The sequence below is a fragment of the Somniosus microcephalus genome, chromosome 1, assembly GCF_052327205.1.
Source record: "Somniosus microcephalus isolate GS21.2 chromosome 1, FLI_Smic_1.0, whole genome shotgun sequence".
NCBI lineage: Eukaryota > Metazoa > Chordata > Chondrichthyes > Squaliformes > Somniosidae > Somniosus > Somniosus microcephalus.
This window is the reverse complement of record NC_140987.1, coordinates 142,354,154-142,372,982: the sequence shown is the minus strand read 5'-3', so window position 1 is coordinate 142,372,982 and position 18,829 is coordinate 142,354,154. Positions and strand designations below refer to the sequence as shown.

At 46.2% G+C, this 18,829-nt stretch overlaps 1 protein-coding gene across 1 annotated transcript in view; it reads left to right on the top strand.

The window, feature by feature from the left end:
- The window catches only part of cyp1d1 (cytochrome P450, family 1, subfamily D, polypeptide 1), a 145,808-nt gene that overhangs the window by 11,230 nt on the left and 115,749 nt on the right, over positions 1-18,829 (top strand). Inside the window, exon 3 of the mRNA XM_085986303.1 lies at positions 2,869-2,992. Coding sequence (XP_085842429.1) covers positions 2,869-2,992 — 124 coding nt within the window. The remainder of the gene's footprint in view (positions 1-2,868; positions 2,993-18,829) is intronic.

The following is an 18,829-nucleotide window of genomic DNA, read 5'->3' as shown; positions in this document are numbered from 1 at the left end:
CTTGGCCGTTGATACTTGAAATATTATTGCCATCTTGGTACTATACCTATGCAAGAAATTACAAATGGCATTAATTATATAAAGTGTACCATTTTCTAACTTGTAACGTAATTTTTGTGCATATTTTGATAACATTTCAGGGGAAATCTGAATTGCTCCATAAATCTAAATGTTATAAAGGAAGATGACTGTACACTTAAGTTGTTATTGCTACTTCCTCAGTCTTTTTATTAGGTATTTTATTTTTTTTAAATCAAACTTCGTTATGGCAGCCTAGACACAGACACTTTGTAAACAACTCGACTGATGTGAGATCATCATGAAATTCCATCAATAGAAGTAAGGTTGTCAGTTGCAATCCCCAATTCATGCTTCTGTAATGTGTTAAGATAAGTAAAATTCACAAGACTAAATATTTCAAAATAATAAATACTGAAGTATTTACATCACTGACATTTCTGGAGAATTCTGTACCTGTTAGCCATTTAAAATCTTTTTTTCACAATGTAAGGTTGAAAATCATTTAATGTAGTGATAGTGCTACTGAGATATTACAAGTATTTTTTCAGTCAATGAACAGATGGAATAATGAAGTTTAACTTGATTATATTAAGAGAATGACAGTACAAACTTACTCAACTTTTTCAGCCAACACAACCAAATCCGGGAAGCATAAAGCAGAGGGTATGATAGCTTGGTGGCCTAGATAGATGGAGGCACCAAATAAATCCTCTCGTTATCAATGCTCAGTGAGGTTAAACCTATTCATTGTTTTCATGAAAAGCCTAAAACCAAGAGCCTGCAACTTCCGCTATTTTTTGGGATGAAAGTCTGGTATCCCAGGAGCAGAGGGGACATAAATCGGGGCAAAAACTGTTAGGTTTCTGTCCCTTCCTTGGCCTTGCAGCATGGATGCTTCTTCCTCTCATCATTTCTCCATCCCAACATAACTTTTGGGGGCATGTCTGACATGCTCCCCTCGAAATCACACCAGATACACCTGTTATACTCAGCAGTACAGATGCATGCAGGAAGTATGTAGGCCCCACTAAGCAGTATTCAAACAACTTGATTGCCTTTGAATCTTGGGCATACTGTCCAGGGAGTCGCCAATTAGTTCATTTCCATCCTTACAGTTTTTGGCCCAAGGAGTGGTAAGGAAAAGAGAAAGAAAGACTTGCATTTATATAGCACCTTTCACAACCTCAGGATGTCCCAAAGCACTTTATAGGCAATGAATTACTTTTGAAGTGTAGTCACTGTGTAATGTAGGAAATACAAGGAGCTGCTCTGACTTCCCGTCCGGTTCACCAGGGTGAGCACCAAGCTCCAATATGGGGTAAGGTCATGGCTGGGATAGAGTGGTGAGCAGTAGCTCTGTACTGCTACACCTCTGGTAGTATAATAGCACTGCCACAATTTCTGTGCTTCAATCTTTTTGTAGATGAGAAAGATGAAGGAGCAATGTTTGCAACCATCAATGAAGGGTTGAAGCTAATTGTTCTTGGCAGCAACATGAGCCTACCACAGCTGACCCCTATTCTCCTTCCCCTTCACCACCATTACTTTGATGATGGATTTTAGAACAGCAGACATGGAGTCATAATTGAGGGGTTGTCCTAGTTGATGTTTGATTGGTAACCTACAGAACTCTTCCCTGGGGAAAATATATTTAATATTTTGCTTTTTATTCCCCAGACATTGGACAATTTACTTTTCTCTTTTGAGTATGTAGCTATTGCCAAGTTTAAAGAACATGTGATAGATTGATAGCTAAAATGTAATTTCAGGCTAGATGATGTGTATTCAGCAGTGTGCTTTTGTAAGAATAAAATAGTTAGTAATTTAGGATGTCCTATGCTTAACTGTACAGAGACTGTAGATTACTTGTATTGGTTGAGATTACTTTCAGCACAAAATATTAAACTGTTCTGCATCATGGCAATTTGATTTTCTTATCAATAAATTGCCTCTTTTTCTGTCCAACTGAAATTTGCATTTTATATAAGCTTGGTATTGGTTGTCACCAAAATGGAGACTATCCATTCAGCTTCCTATCCTGCTTCCCCCACCCCCCCCCCCCCATAGCCCCTGTCCTAGCCTTGAACCCCCAGGGGGCGATTTTCATCTGCCTACTACCCTGTTCACACCAAAAAACTGGGTGGTGGACAAAAACATTTTAAAATCCTATCGCCTGGCCTTGAAATGAGCACCCAGTGTTCCCACCTGAAATAGGTAGGAGCCTTATTTTAAGGATTAAATCAAAGTCCTACGCCAGTTGTAATTTTTAGGTACCAATGGGCGGACTGTGCACCGCAGACACTCTGCCCAGTGGTCTCAGACATGGAGTGGCCTAACCAGCAGTCGTTAATGGGAACTGCTGCAGGCCTCTCCAAAACTGCTTTCAAAGGACTTGCAGCCTCTTGCCAGTTGCTTAGTGGGCCCCACTGGCATCCCCCCCCCCCCACAAACTGCCCCCCTGTACCCTCCCTGTATAACCATTAACACTTTGATGAGGCCTAATCAAATTAGCCCAGGAAAATGTTTCTGCATTATGTTTAATCCGCAAATCAAATGCAGTCGGACGGCATGTATGCTGCAGACCTCCAGCATTAGATCGCCATTTGTTGCCAGCAGAGCGAGATCGCATCCATCTGAGCACAACTTGTTTAAAAAAACAATCATATTATCCTATATGTAACAAAAGTAATAAAGAAAATACATAATACAGAAATGTTATATTTTGAAGTAGGATGTAATTCTACCTCCATCAATTATCTTCCTTATAAAATTTAGTGTCTTGGATCAATTCAGTGCCAATTTGTAATGCCAAATCTATCTGTAATCAAGCTGTATTTAATTTTATAGAATTGTGTTCGAGATATCACTGATGTTTTGATTGCGCTCTGTGAAAACAAAAACTTGGAGCAAAAAGCAGCTCTGTTAACTGATGAACAGATTATTGCCACTGTGATTGACATATTTGGAGCAGGTAAGCTTAGCAGACTGTCACACAGATTCCATAAGCTTAATTTGTGTGTGCTTTAAAGTAGAAGGTGATATTGCAAAAGTAACAGGAAAAATTATACAAAGTGCCATAACATCCACAATGGTATATTTGCTAAAATATGGAACAGAAATTTCATAAAAGCTGATTTATATAGAGCAAAGTTACTTATATTTCTAATAAAACCCTTTTGTTTCCCTCTAACTTAAATGATTTCTTCAAACTTCATGGAGATCATATGCAAAACTAATTTCTTAACAAGTTTAGCCTAAGTTTTATTGAGGGCAAATGTGTCAAGTCTTTGGAGTTAAAATTCTGCTGAGCACTATTTGTGTATTGGTAACTCACTGGTGTAAAATCCCCATCTGCAGTATTTTAATGATATTTTGCATTTGCTTGTGGATTTTTTTAAATCATTTAATTTCAAAGTAAAACTATACTGAAGATCAAATCCAAAGTACTGCAGTCAGTGAGATACTTTCATATATATGACATGTACTTGGAACAAAGATCAGGAATTTGGACACAGACATCAGCATTTTCCATCCATTAATTTTATTGAATGAAAAATCTAGTGATGTACGCTGACCTCTGTTCAAATTCCCGATATGTGCGACCACTGGGCCAGTTGCGCAGATTTATAAAATTTATCCTATAGTTTACAGTAAATGTTCAAAAATTGTAGATTTATTTACATACAATATATTTCCATTTTGTAATGAAAGCAAAATCATGGCTATAGGGTTAATCTTAGAAAATTGCACTTTGCTCGTTGGGATTACATATCGGGAATTCGAAGATCAGTTGGTTCCACAGGTTTTCAATCCTTTCAATTTAATGGATGAAAAATCCTGCGAGGCCCACTGATTTCCATGGTCAAATTCCCAATTTACTCTTCCAGCAGGCAAAGCTCTGTGCTGTGAACACAAGTTTGTAAAATGTACCCTATGGCCTAAAGCTCTGTGCTGTGAACACAAGTTTGTAAAATGTACCCTATGGCCTAAAGTTTCTACTGTTTTTTTTTCAGTGCAATTCGCCCAAAATCAGCCAAACCAGCACAAAAGATCGAGGAATTTCAAGCGCAAGTTATGTCCAGCGCAAATTGAGTTCTTGTGATCTTTTGCACTGGTTTAAAAAACATCATGCTGGAAGCCAGTCCCCATCCTCAAAACTGGTCACTACCCCGGATCAAATTAATCACCATGGCGAGTTACCGCTAATTGCGGCCATTTCTGGGCCTTCGAGGAGGCTCTTAAAATTAAGGGTTTTTTTTAGGTGCAAGGACACTACTAGGCACCTTTTTAAAAGCTTTTTATTTTTTAAAGATCTTAAATTTGCAAAGATACTGACTACTGTAAACCAGTGAAACTAGTAAATGGTTCTGCATAGTTTTTAAAGTTATTTTCAGTTTTTTTTAAATCAGGTTACTCACGGGTGGTAGGCTAGACACTCTTATTAAAAATGTTTTTTTTGTGATAAACCTATTTTCAGCTGTATTGATAAAACTGGTTACCACTTTTAAATATATCAAGGAATGTTTTTTAATGCAAGAAAAATCCCCAAATCAATTACTTTCTAAAATGCTGGTTCATGGAAGATTTTGGCTGCGAATTTAACGGAGGAGGCGGTTTGGAGTTGGGTTGTCCGGTGGGTTCCGGTCCTGCTGCCAGTTTCAGCCACTCCCCAATATGGATTCTGAGTTAAGTGGCCTCATTAAGGCTGCCGTGCACGCTACCCAGCCCAATGAGTGGGAGCAGGTCTGCTGCTCGCCTCTGCTGACGTCACTCATTCAGTTGTTTTTAAAGGGCTCCATGTAGCCCTAGCTTCTCATTTGGTTTCTGCTGCTCTGGGAATCGTCCAACTCCTGATGACAACTGCAAGGTCAAAGGCTTCACCAAGATTTCCTGAAGACTCCCTCCAAGCACTTTTCAGGGAGTAAGAGGGCGCAGGGACATTCTGTTCCCTCGCGATGGCTGGAGGAAGCCTCCTCAGCAAACAAAGGCAGCCTGGCTGTGAATTGCTGAGGAGGTTAGCGCTAGGTCAGTTTGTTCACGCACATGGGTGCAGTGCCGAAAATGCTTCAATGATCTTCTGCGCTCATCCAAAATGAGTAACACATTACACTTACATAAGAACATAAGAAATAGGAGCAGAAGTAGGCCAATCGGCCCCTCGAGCCTGCTCCGCCATTCAATAAGATCATGGCTGATCCTAACCGCCAATCCACTATCACAGAACCATCTCCTGAATCTAACAGAATTAGACACACGAAATAGGAGCAGGATAAGGCTACACGGCCCCTGGGCCTGCTCCGCTACCCACAGGGTCATGACCGATCCAAACCTAGACTCATGTCCAAATTCCTGCCCGCTCCCCGTAACCCTTAATTCCCTTTACTTCTAGGAAACTGTCGATATGGTTACCTTCTCTTTTTATCACCAGCACTCTGCATTGTCAGCCTGCTCCTCCACATCCCTCCTTACCCTTACTTCCCTTGCACCCTTACATATCCCTCTCTCTCTATGTACAGAATCACTTCCCCATCCTACTATGCAGCCCTTACACTCGCTCTCACTGATATGCAGTGGCAACAACTAACAACGCACAGAGAGGCACCTTTCTCTTGGCATCTCACTCCATCTTGGTCTTCCTCTAAGCTTCTATGTTATGGATTCTTCACACTCACTCCATCACTCTCGATCAAACTCAACTTGTATCCCTCCTTGCAGGAAAAGATAGCCCACAATAAGAGGGAGAGAGCGAAGACAGGAGGAGGGCCACCATCCTTGGCGACATTGACAAGTGCTGAGGAGGCTTCTCACAAGATAGTGGGAGGTGGCAAAGAGCTGGAAGTGGGGGACGGAGAGACGGGTGCATTAGATGACGTTGGTGACAGAATACATTTTAAACCCTCTTTTATATTTCATGATTGACTGAAATGGCAAATGATGTTCATAGAGATTGACTTTTGATCATCTGCACAATAGGATGTGTCTGCTACCTAAATATCAGATGTCTAACTCATGCCTTTACTCTCCCACAGGACCATCGAGAGCCCCCCTCCCCACTGTCCAGGAGGAAGAGTTGGATGAATCCTCAGAAGAACCTGCAGCCTCTGAGGAAGCAGCATCACCAGGATTCTGCACACCCAGCTCCAGCGCAGAGATTCACACCTTGGTGGGTCCTTTGTGACATAGAGTAGTGTTGTCACCTGGTGTATCACAGCTCACAAGTGAGCATCAGCACATGGTGGAGACAGCCACAGCAGTGGAGCATCCTCGTCGGAGGTCGCAGGACTCTCCAAGCTCTGCTCAGCTTCATGCAGACGCTGTGCCTCTGGAACTTCAGCAACAAGTGCAGGAGTTTCTGACAGGTTTTGCATCCACGGTAACTGCGAGTGTGCAGAGAATGGAGGAGTCCATATCAAACATGAGCACTGCCATGGTGGAGCAATGGTGCATGAACATGCCACCATGGAGAGGGTGGCAACCTCCTTGAAGGACATAGCTTGCCAGAATCAACAGAGCATGGTGACTCTTCCAAATAGATGATCTGCTATGGAGGATAGATGGGCATCTATTGAGGAGAGGCACCAGAGGTACATGGATGACCCCGTTATGAGGACTGTCAGTACAGAGACGGGTCCTCATGGTCCCCACTGGTGTGCAGCAAGGTGCTCTCCAGCCACTTGCTAGCAGTGAAGTACTGGTGACCCATGAGAGGGATGTTGGTGGCCGACAACAAGGAAGTGTAGGCTCCTCTCCAAGCGTTCACATGACCATGCCACTGCGGTGCCCTCCGTCAGAGCCCCAGATTCTGCACCCAAATGAGATAGCCATCTCAGCCCCTGCACAGTCGCAGGAAGAGCAGACTGTGGAGGAGCCCTCCCAGGCTCTCAAACCCAGAGGGTGCCCGCTAAAGGCGTCTAAGCAGGCGCAGCATCAAAGTGAGCAAGGTGCCTCGACATCTGCTGGAGCCACAGGGGAAGCACCACATAGAAGCACACGTAAGAGGAAATTAACACACAAATAGTCACTCGGGTGTTTTATTGTGTGAAAAAGTATCGCTTGTCATCCAGATTGTGATTGCATTAAACAAAAGTGAGTGCAAATATTTGAAGTTTTGGCCTATGTGTGCTGAGAAATGGAAGTTGGACAGTGAAGGCTCAGGGCTACTTGCATTTGTAATGATGGTGGTGAGAGTGATAGGAAAGCACCGTTTATTGGACAGCTGATGTATAGCGTGTTAAGCAGCTCATCCTGACATTCATCTCCATCTGCCAGCCACCTGTGGTTGAAGCGTAAGCCTATGCAAATCTGGCATGGATGAGTGCATCCCTTGCCTGACAGCCAGCAATTTGGTTGCGTGCTGCTGGATTGGCCACATCCGGCCCCGCAAGGCATGGCTCCTCCTCCTCCTCTTTCTCTTCTTCAAAGGAGGCTGTGCGCTGAGCCACTTGTTCCTCAGGCAGCGCTAAGCCACGCTGCTGTGTGATGTTGTGCAGGGTACAGCAGATCACGATGTTTCTGGAGACCCTGGCTGGTGCATGCTGCAGTGCTCCACCGGATCTGTGGAGGCATTGGAATCGCATTTTGAACAAGCCGATGCTTCTGGCCAAAATGTGGCTGACATTGTAGCGCTCCTCAGTTTCATTTGATGGCCTCCTCATAGGTGTCATGAGCCACTTTTTCAGGGGTTAGCCCTAGTCTACAAGTAGACATCCGGAAAGTTGCGTTGGCAGATTGAAGAGCTGAGGCACAGTAGACTGCCGCAGGATGAATGAGTCATGGGTACTTTGCGCAAACATGCACGATGATCTTCCTGTGGTTACACACCAGCTGGATGTTAAGGGAATGGAATCCCTTGCAGTTGACAAATACAGCTGGGCTGTGATGGGGTGCCCTAATGCCCACATGTGTGCAGTCTACAATGCCCTGCACCCTTGGGAAGACTGCCATATTTACAAAGCAAACCGCACGCGCGGCTACACTTGCTTCATCCGTGGAGAAGTGGATGGAATTGTGCGACTTTGCAAAGAGGACATCGGTAACCTGCGTGATGCAGGTGTGTGCGGCTGACTGGGAGATGCCGCTGATGTCTGCAGCTGATCCCTGGAAGGAGCCCGAAGCAAAGAAGTTGATTGCAGTGGTGACTTTGACAGCCACTAGTAAGGAGTGTCTGACGTAAGAAAACTACTAAGCACTTGGTCTAAGTTAAAAACAAGGCTTTAATCAACTGTTTCACAACCATGAGTTCTAGTTACATCACTAGTTCCTGGTTACAAAAACGTCCTGAGCAAGCTGGGTCCATGCCCGAGTATTTATACTTTTCTTGGACGGCGCCACCAGCTGGCCGCCCAGTGTTATTTCATGAGTCATTTCTACATGAATGGTAAGATTCATGACAGAGTCCACCACTTCTCTGGGCTCCAGGTGTTGGTGCAGCATTGCGCAGATGTCAGCGACTACGTCTCTCGAAAGTCTCAGCCTCCTTTGGCACTGCTGCTCAGTCACGTTGAGGAAGCTCATCCTTGGCCAGTAAACCCTGTGTTGGGGGTATCCCCTGTGGTGAGGTGCAGCCCTGCGCTGATGCCCTCTGCCCTGTGCATCATCAGGTGGCTGAGGAGAAGGTTGGCGCTCCTGTTGCTGCTGCTGCTGTCTCTGTGCTGCTGCCACTGCTGCTCTTCCTCTGAATCTGACAACCTGGATGAGAGGATGTAAATGGTTCCCATACCGCTGGTATATATCTCAGTCGAGGAATAGAGGTTGTTTGCGTTCAGCCAAAGTGGTCAGAGGGTTTTCCATGGAGGTCACACTGCAGATGGATTTCAGCTTGAACGCTCACAAGATAAGTAGAGCTGCAAAATGTGTCCCAAAACCTCAAAGCACTAAGTTGTGGCATTTGAAACTTAGCCAAATTGTAGGACCGCTTTTAAGCTGCCAACAATTCAGTTCCTTGCTAAACCGGCCTGACGACGTTTGCCTGACGACGGGCAGCATGCAGAAAAAGCTGCAAAATCACAACAGCCAGTTAAAATAAGATTATCAAGGCAGTTAACACAAGCTGTTAACTGCCTTAAGAGCCTCTCCCGCCATTTGGTGTCGGGTCAGATCGGGAATCGCTGACCCGACACTTGCTAAAGTAGTGTGGAGGTGGGTTGGTGGTGGGTTCGCAACCCGCCGTCAATCTTTTAGACAGCGCCTGGTCTGCACTCAAGGGGTCGATTTTCGTGGAGCCGTCAGGCGGGGTTTCAGGCATGTGGGGGGGGGTGGAATCCCGAATTCAGGGGTCCCGATACCATCCCGCCCAAAACCCCACTCCACACAACTTTCAGAGGCGGCGGGTACCCGCCCCGCACTGGGACCCGCCGAAACCAGGCGGGAAGGGATTAGTGCCAATTAACTGCCTGTTAGCAGGTAGTTAACAGGCAGTTTTTAGCCTAATCCCTATTTTGAGGGGTGTCGTGTGGGATTCCCGACGGCTCCAAACCACGCCAGGTTAGAGCAGGCGGGCCGTCAGGTTGAAGGAGTTGGAGGGGTCGCGATGTCGGTGTTCAGGTGAGTGATGGGTGCATGAGTGCAAAGCTAAGTGTGTTTGGTGTGTCTAAAGTGTGTAAAGAACTTTTACTTACCTGTACTTACCTTAACAGCCTTTCTTCCTGTAGCCGTCAGGAGCCCATCACTCAGCCGGAACTTAAAGCTGAATGGCTGCGATCTGTGAAAAGTGACAGCCTTCAGCTTTGAGTGCCGGTGTGAGTTCTAACTGAGTCTGTGCAGAAGGACTAATGTTAGAACTCAGACTGTCAGTGTTTACCAGCTTCAAACAGCTGTGAAACACTCTTGACAGATGAAATTGCAGTTTGTGACGTCACCTGTTGCCGGGTGGCCCTTAATTGGCCTGCTGAGCCCGCTGGGCGGGTTCAACAAGGTCAATCAAGGGAAAATCGCGCGGATTGGCTGGACGTCGAAGTAGGCGGGTCTAAAACCCAAAAGTTGTAGTCCAGCCTTCTTCCCAACAACTTCAGGAAAATCGACCCTAAGGCCTCCATAATCAGCACCTGTGAAGAGATGCTCGGTCATTCGACCAGGAATCACCAAGGCTGGTTCGATGAGAATGACCAGGAGATGTAGGAGCTAATAAACTGCAAGCACAAGGCATTCCTGATCTGGAAACAGCAACAGAACTCGTGAGAAAGAATGCAGCTCTACAGACGCCTGAAGGCCGAGGTCGAACAAAAAACTCGCAACCTAAAGAACAGATGGTGGGTGGAGAAAGCGCAGGAGATCCAGCAGCTAGCCAACAACCACGACGTGCGTGGATTCTTTAGCGCAGTCAAGACCACCTATGGCCCAAGCACCCAAGGTCCTACCCCACTGCGGGCCAAGAACGGAGAGATACTCATCAAGGACAGACAGGCAGTCAGTGCCCACTGGAAGGAGCACTTCGAAGATCTCCTTAACCAAGACTCTGTCTTCGACGTGCGTGTCCTCAACTCCATCCCGCAGCATGCTACCCGCCACCACCTCAGCACAAGCCCAGCCCGACATGAGGTTGAAAAGGCCATCTGACAACTGAAGGAACAACAAGGCCTCAGGAGCAGATGGAATCCCCGCTGATGCATTAAAACATGGCGGAGAAGCACTATTGGTGCGAATACATTAACTCATTTCTCTTATTTGGAAGGAGGAGCGCATGCCAGGGAATCTCAGGCGCCGTAATCGTGACCATCTTCAAGAAAGGTGACAAGTCCGATTGCGGTAATTACAGAGGAGTCTCCCTGCTGTCTGCCACAGGGAAAGTCATCGCAAGAATCCTCCTCAATCACCTTCTCCCAGTGGCTGAAGAGCTCCTCCCGGAGTCGCAATGCGGATTCCGCCCACTAAGGGGCACAATGGAAATGATCTTCACCACGTGTCAACTACAAGAGAAATGCAGGGAACAGCATTAACTGCTGTACATGGCCTTCTTAGACCTCACAAAGGCCTTCGACACTGTCAACCATGAGGGATTATGGAGTGTCCTACTCAAATTCGGCTGCCTTCAAAAGTTTGTCACCATCCTCTGCCTGCTTCACGATGACATGTAAGCCGTGATTCTGACCAACAGATCCACCACAGACCCAATTCATGTATGGACTGGGGTCAAGCAAGGCTGTTTTCATTGCACCAACGCTCTTCTTGATCTTCCTGGCTGCAATGCTCCATCTCACCCTCAGCAAGCTCCCCGCTGGAGTGGAGCTAATCTACAGAACAAACGGGAAACTGTTCAACCTCCGTCACCTACAGTCCAGATCCAAGGTCGACCCATCCTCTGTCATCGAATTACAGTATGCAGACGACGCTTGCATCTGCGCACACTCTGAGGTCGAACTCCAAACCATCGTCAACACCTTCACCGAAGCGTATGAGAGCATGGGCCTTACACTAAACATCCTTAATACAAAAATCCTCTACCAACCTGCCCCCGCCACACAGTACTGCTCCCCGATTACCAACGCTGCCGCCGCAAGATCCTGCAAATCCATTGGCAGGATAGGCGCACCAACGTCAGTGTTCTCGCTCAAGCCAACATCCCCAGCATTGAAGGTTTGACCACGCTTGATCAGCTCCAATGGACGGGCCACATCGTCCACATGCCCGATACGAGACTCCCAAAACAAGCACTCTGCTCAGAGCTCCGACACGGCAAGAGAGCCCCAGGTGGGCAGAGGAAATGCTTAAGGACACCCTCAAAGCCTCCTTTGAAAAGTGCAACATCCCCACCGATACCTGCGAATCCTTGGCCCAAGACCACACAAAGTGGAGGAGAAGCATCTGGGAAGGCGCCAAACACCTCGAGCCTCTTTGCTGGGAGCAAGCAGAAACCAAGCGCAGACAGCAGAAGGAGTGCACGTCAACCCAAGCACCCCACCCACCCGCCCCTTCAACCACCGTCTGCTCCACCTGTGACAGAGACTGTAGGTCCCGCATTGGTCTCATCAGTCACCTGAGAACTCATTTTTAGTGTGGAAGCAAGTCATCCTCGGTTCCGAGGGACTGCCTAACAACAAGAACAGATTTTCGCTACTGACCCGCCTCCAAACACGCCCTCTGAGCTCTATTAAATTTGCGGCCTTTATATTTGGTGATATGCAAATTAGTTTGAGCCAAAAGATTAAATTCAGAAAACTAGCGCAATTTGCGCCCGGATTTCTAATTGCACCCAAAGCGGAAACTCTACTCGAATAAGTTTCCACAATAAATATATATTTATTTATTGTAGCAAAAACCATTAAACCTCCAGTCATCTATGTTGACAAAATTACCTGAGATGTATCTTCTAACATTATTTATTGTTGTCAAAGTTATATAATAGCACAAATTTCTAGGAAACTTCTTTACATAATAGACACACAGGGCTGGATTTTGCCAGGCCTGAGGAGGCGGGTTTGAAGGCGTGTGAGGTGTTAAATTAGTAAAGATGGCGGGTGGATCCGATCTCGCCTCCAGCTCGCTTCTGAGCAATTTTCCCTAAAGCACGGTTTCAGACCCCGTTTCCACCCCGCCTTCAGGAGGTGGGATATGCCCTTAAGGCCCTTAACAACCTCTATAATGCCATTTGAGAGGACTTTCTGAATTTAACACATTTCCCCCATGCTGCACGTCTCCTCTGGAACATGCCAATTAATCCTGGCGGCCTCACAAGTGGATGGTTTATTAACAGCTGCAGCTCCACCATTAAAAAGGAGTTTTCAGCAATCCTCATTTGCAGGTGGCAGTACTTTGTTGTCTCAGGTCTGGGAGAACTTTTAACAGGCCTACTCATTGTTGTGGAAGTTTTGAGGCTGAGACCCACATCCAGTGTGACCTCCTGGGAAACCCCTCTCCCCACCTTGACTGAGCACGTCCTCAACTGAGGTATATACCAGAAGCATGGGAACCATTTACTTCCTTTCCTCCTGGACATCAGATTTGGATGTAGACCAGCCGCAGCAGTAGCAGCACCCAGAGCAACAGCAGCACCAACAGCAGGAGCAACAACAGGAGCGCCAAGCTGCTGCTCACCCACCTGAAGCTGCACAAGCAAGAAGGCGCCAGCGCATGGAAGCACGCCGCCACAGGAGATACCCCCAAAACAGCGTTTACAGACAGAGGATGAGCTACCTCAACATGACTGAGCAGCAGTCCCAAAGGAGGCTCAGACTTTCGTGAGAGGGGGTGACATCTGCGCAAGGACCTGGAGCCCAGAGGAGCAGGTGGACACCCCTTACCAGTGGCCGTCAAAGTCACCACTGCACTCAAATTTTTTGCTTCAGGCTAATTCCAGGGATCAACAGCAGACATCAGCGGCGTCTCCCAGGTGGCCGTACACACTTGCGTCATGCAGGTAACCGATGCCCTCTTTGCCATTGTGCACAATTACATCAACTTCTCCAAGGATCAAGCAAGTTTAACCGCGCGTGCGGTTGGATTTGCTAATCTGGCAGGCTTTCCAAGGGTGCAGGGCATCGTAGACTGCACACATGTGGCCCTTAAGGCAACCCATCACAATCCAGGTATTTTTGTCAACCGCAAGGGCTTCCACTCCCTCAACGTGCAGCTGGTGTGTGACCACAAGAAGGAAATTTTGCATGTTTGCGCTAAATACCCTGGCAGTTGCCATGACTCCTTCATCTTGTGGCAGTCTAGTGTGCCTCCACTCTTCAGTCCGCCAGACCAACTTTTTGTATGGCTACTTGGAGACAAGGGCTATCCCCTGAAGACGTGGCTAATGACGCCGTTGAGGAGGCCATCCAACGAAGCTGAGGAGCGCTACAACTCCAGCCACATTTCCACCAGATCCATAATCAAGCAAACCATCGGCTTGCTGAAAATAGAAACATAGAAATATAGAAGATAGGAGCAGGAGTAGGCCTTTCGGCCCCTTGAGCCTGCTCCACCATTCAATGCGATCATGGCTGATCATCCAAATTCAGTACCTTGTCCCTGCTTTCTCTCCATATCCCTTGATCCCTTTAGCCTTAAGAAATATATCGAACTCCTTCTTGAATATATTTAATAAGTTGGCCTCAACTGCCTTCTGTGGTAGAGAATTCCTCAGGTTCACCACTCTCTGGGTGAAGAAATTCCTCCTCATCTCAGTCCTAAATGACTTACCCCTTATCCTTAGACTGTGACCCCTGGTTCTGGACTCCCCCGCCATCAGGAACATTCTTCCTGCATCTAGCCTGTCTAGCCCTGTTAGAATTTTATAAGTTTCAATGAGATCCCCTCTCATTCTTCTAAACTCTAGCGAATATAAGCCTAATCGACCCAATCTCTCCTCATACGTCATTCCTGCCATCCCAGGTATCAGCCTGGTGAATCTTCGCTGCACTCCCTCCATGGCAAGAAAATCCTTCCTCAGATAAGGCGACCAAAACTGCACACAATACTCAAGGTGTGGTCTCACCAACGCACTGTACAACTGCAGCAAGACATCCTTGCTCCTGTACTCGAATCCTCTTGCTACGAAGGCCAACATACCATTTGCCTTCTTAACCTCCTGCTGCACCTGCATGCTTACCTTCAGCGACTGGTGCACAAGGACACCCAGGTCTCGTTGCACTTCCCCTTTTCCCAATCTATTGCCATTCAGATAATAATCTGTCTTCCTGTTTTTGCCACCAAAGTGGGTAACCTCGCATTTCTCCACATTGGGCAGATGCATGGCAAATGCAGTATAATCACCCAACCTGTCCAAATCATACTGGAGTTTCTCTGCATCCTCCTCACAGCACACACGCCCACCCAGCTTTGTGTCGTCTGAAAACTTGGAGATATTACATCTAGTTCCCTCGTCTAGATCATTAATATATAATGTGAATAGCTGGGGTCCTAGCACTGATCCCTGCAATACCCCACTAGTCACTGCCTGCCACTTGGAAAAAGATCCGTTTATTCCAACTCTTTGCTTCCTGTCTGCCAACCAGTTCTCTATCCAAGTCAGTACCTTACCCCCAATCCCATGTGCTTTAATTTTGCATGCCAATCTCTTATGCGGGACCTTATTGAAAGCCTTCTGAAAGTCCAAATATACCACATCCACTGGTTCTCCCTTACCTATTCTACCAGTTACATCCTCAAAAAATCCAGTAGATTATTCAAGCATGATTTACCTTTTTTCCGATTCTGTCACTGTTTTCCAAGTGCTCTGCTATTACATCTTTTATAATTGACTCTAGCATTTTCCCCATTACCGATGTCAATCTTACTGGTCTATAATTCCCCATTTTCTCTCTACCACCTTTTTAAAATAGTGGGGTTACATTAGCTACCCTCCAATCCATGGGAACTATTCCAGAATCTATAGAATTTTGGAAGATGACCAAAAATGCATCTACTATTTCTAGGGCAACTTCCTTAAGTACCCTAGGATGTAGATTATCAGGCCCTGGGGATTTATCAGCCTTCAATGCCATCAATTTCCCTAACACCATTTGTAACATTTGCATATTGATTTATCATTGGCCCGCAGGCATCTGTAAGGAATACCTATTATATTCACATGTGATCACATGCTGAGTTGTCATTGGCCTGCAGGCATCTGTAAGGACTGCTATTGTTTAGAAGACCCAGGGGGTCCTGACTCCATCTTGTTCACACGGTGCTGTGTTGATTGAGAAAGCTTACAGACCTGATGCTTCATTAAACAGTTTAAACTGTAATACTCCGTTGTCTTGCAATTTATTATTTTTGTTCGAAATGTGCAAAACAAGACATGGTGTCAGAACAGGGATTTGAAATGGACATCGTTGGAGCTCCCTTACCTCAAATGAATTGGGAATCCTTGAACTTACATAGAGAATGGTGCAAGTTCAAGCAACACATGGAATTAATGTTCTCGGGTCCATTGAAAAGAAAAGGAGAGGAAGAGAAATGTAGCTACCTACCCCTGTGGATCGAAGAAAAAGTGAGAGACATTTTTAACACATGGTCTCTCACTGCAGATGAAGCAAAGGTACTGAAAAGTTATTTTGACCGTTTTGAAGCATATGTGATGCCCAAGACAAATACGATATTCGCTAGGTACAAATTTCAGGAGAAAGTACAAGGAGCTAGTGAGTCGTTTGAACAGTTCGTGACTGAGTTAAAACTGCTGGTAAAAGACTGTGTATATTCAGATAAAGATGAGATGGTCAGAGACCGCATCATGTTTGGAATACATTCAGCTAATGTGAGAGAGAAACTTTTGAATGTTGGGTCCGGGCTAACGCTAGACAAAGCTATGGACATGGCTATCTCGTGCGATCTAGCTCAAGCACAGTTGAAAACCATAACCGGCGCCACGAGCAGCTCGAGTGAACAGACAGTGCACGCAGTTAATAGACACACACCAAAGAACACCGCCCAGAGAGCATGTTTCAGAACAGAAAGAACAGCGAGAGTTCTAAAAATGGGCGACACAGACATAAAACGCTTCAAAAACTGTGGATATTGTGGAAGCAACTGGCATGGAGAAAAGGAGTACTGCCCTGCCAAAGGAAGGCAATGTACTAAATGTGGTAAACGGAACCACTTTGCTAAAGTTTGTAAGACTGTTTTCGGAAAAGCAGTACACACAGTGACTGACAGCCAAATGCCAGATAGAGAGCCAAATGCAGAGGAACTGTTTATTGATTCTGTGTCACAGAAAAAACAGATTTCAGGGACTGAGTAATCTTATGCCGATATTGAGATAGGAAAACAGGGCAAAGAGCTTAAGTTTAAACTAGACACTGGAGCTCAGGTTAACGTAATTCCTCTGAGTGAGTATCACAGCTTGAAGGATGAGTGTGAGCTACAGCCCACCTCACGCAGACTGACCGGCTATGGGGGTGAGCAGCTCATTGTAAAAGGCACGTGCGTGATGAAATGCAAGTACAAAGAAAGCAACATGATGCTGGACTTTTACATTATTGACACTCCAGCACCTCCAGTGCTAGGTCTAAAGGCATGTTTAGACATGGACCTCATCAAGCTAGTGCTATCATTGACAGCACCAGTTGATAAGCAGACAGTCATGGAGGAGTTTGCTGACGTTTGCAAAGGAATCGGACTATTCCCAGGTGAATGCACTATTCACCTTGACCCAGCAGCAACCCCTGTGGTTTGCCCACCGAGAAGGATACCCCTTGCTCTACATAGTCGCCTGAAGGAGGAGCTGCAGAGCATGGAGAATACAGAAATCATCGTCCGGGAAACAGAACCAACAGAGTGGGTCAACGCGTTAGTAATGGTTGAGAAACCACGTACAGGCAAGCTCAGAGTCTGTCTCGACCCCAGAGATTTGACCAAGGCTATCAAACGCCCTCATTGCCCTCTACCAACGCTAGATGACGTCACACCCAAGCTAGTGGGAGCACGTTACTTCAGTGTAATGGATGCACGATCAGGATACTGGAATATCAAGCTCACGGAAGAGTCATCTAAGCTAACAATGTTCAACACACCATTTGGACGCTACCGATTTCTGCGTTTACCATTTGGTCTTCGCTCAGGATGAATTCTAGCGGAAGATCGACGAAACCTATGAAGGCCTCGATGGAGTAGTCACAATCGTAGACGACATCCTCATCTATGGCAGGAATAGAGAGGAACATGACAGGAACCTCCATGCGATGCTACAAAGATCACGGGAGAAAGGTATCCGGCTCAACCCCGAGAAAAGCATAATCGGATCCACCGAGATCAGTTATTTCGGGCATCGCCTCTCAACTGATGGCATTAAGCCGGATCCAGAGAAAATCTCCGCCATCAAGAAGATGGAGCCGCCAAAGAATCGCGCAGAGCTAGAGACATGGTTAGCTACTTAGCCAAGTTTGCCCCGAGCCTCTCCGAAATCAATACACCCATGCGTCAGTTGCTCAAACAATCCAATGAGTTCCTGTGGGACAAACAACATGACACAGCATTTCAGAAAATGAAAGACCTAATCACCAGAGAACCAGGACCAGTTCTTGCCTACTTCAACCCCAACAAAGAGCTCAGACTACAAGTGGATGCATCAAAGTACAAACTAGGCACAGTATTACAAGAAGGAAAGCCCATCGGCTACGCTTCCAGATCTCTCTCAGACAGTGAAATCAACTATGCTCAAATCGAGAAAGAGCTATATGCAATTCTGTTTGGATGTAAGCGTTTCCACCAGTACGTCTATGGCTGACAAGTCATTGTGGAATCCGACCACAAGCCCCTCGAGTCAATCATGAGGAAACCACTAGCCGCAGCCCCACCAAGGCTACAGAGAATGATCCTTCAGCTACAGAAGTACGACTTCACAATCATTCACCGTCCAGGAAAAGACATTCCTGTCGCAGACACGCTCTCCAGAAAGTCTCTTAGCTACCAGGACAGCAGCCTCAGTGAAGGCATGGATGTGCAGGTGCACATGGTGTACAACAGCTTACCTATGAGTGACTCAAAACTGAAGGAAATCCGAGCAGGAACAGAGAAAGATGCACCACTCACACTGCTGAGCAAAGTCATACATGAAGGATGGCCTGAGGAAAGGAGGAAATGCCCTCAGAGCATATCTGAATTCTGGAACCACAGAGACGAACTGTCACAAATCAACGGAATCGTCTTCAAAGGGGAGAAAATCATCATTCCTACCAGTCTCAAAGAGATGTTGACAAAAATTCATGCTGGACATATGGGCATGGAAAAATGCAAACAAAGAGCACGTGACGTTATGTTTTGGCCCGGAATGTGCAAACACATTGAGGACATTGTCGGAAAATGTTCCATTTGTCCAGAACGCCACCCATCAAATGTCAAAGAGCCCATGATACCTCACCGTATCCCAGACAGGCCCTGGCAGGTT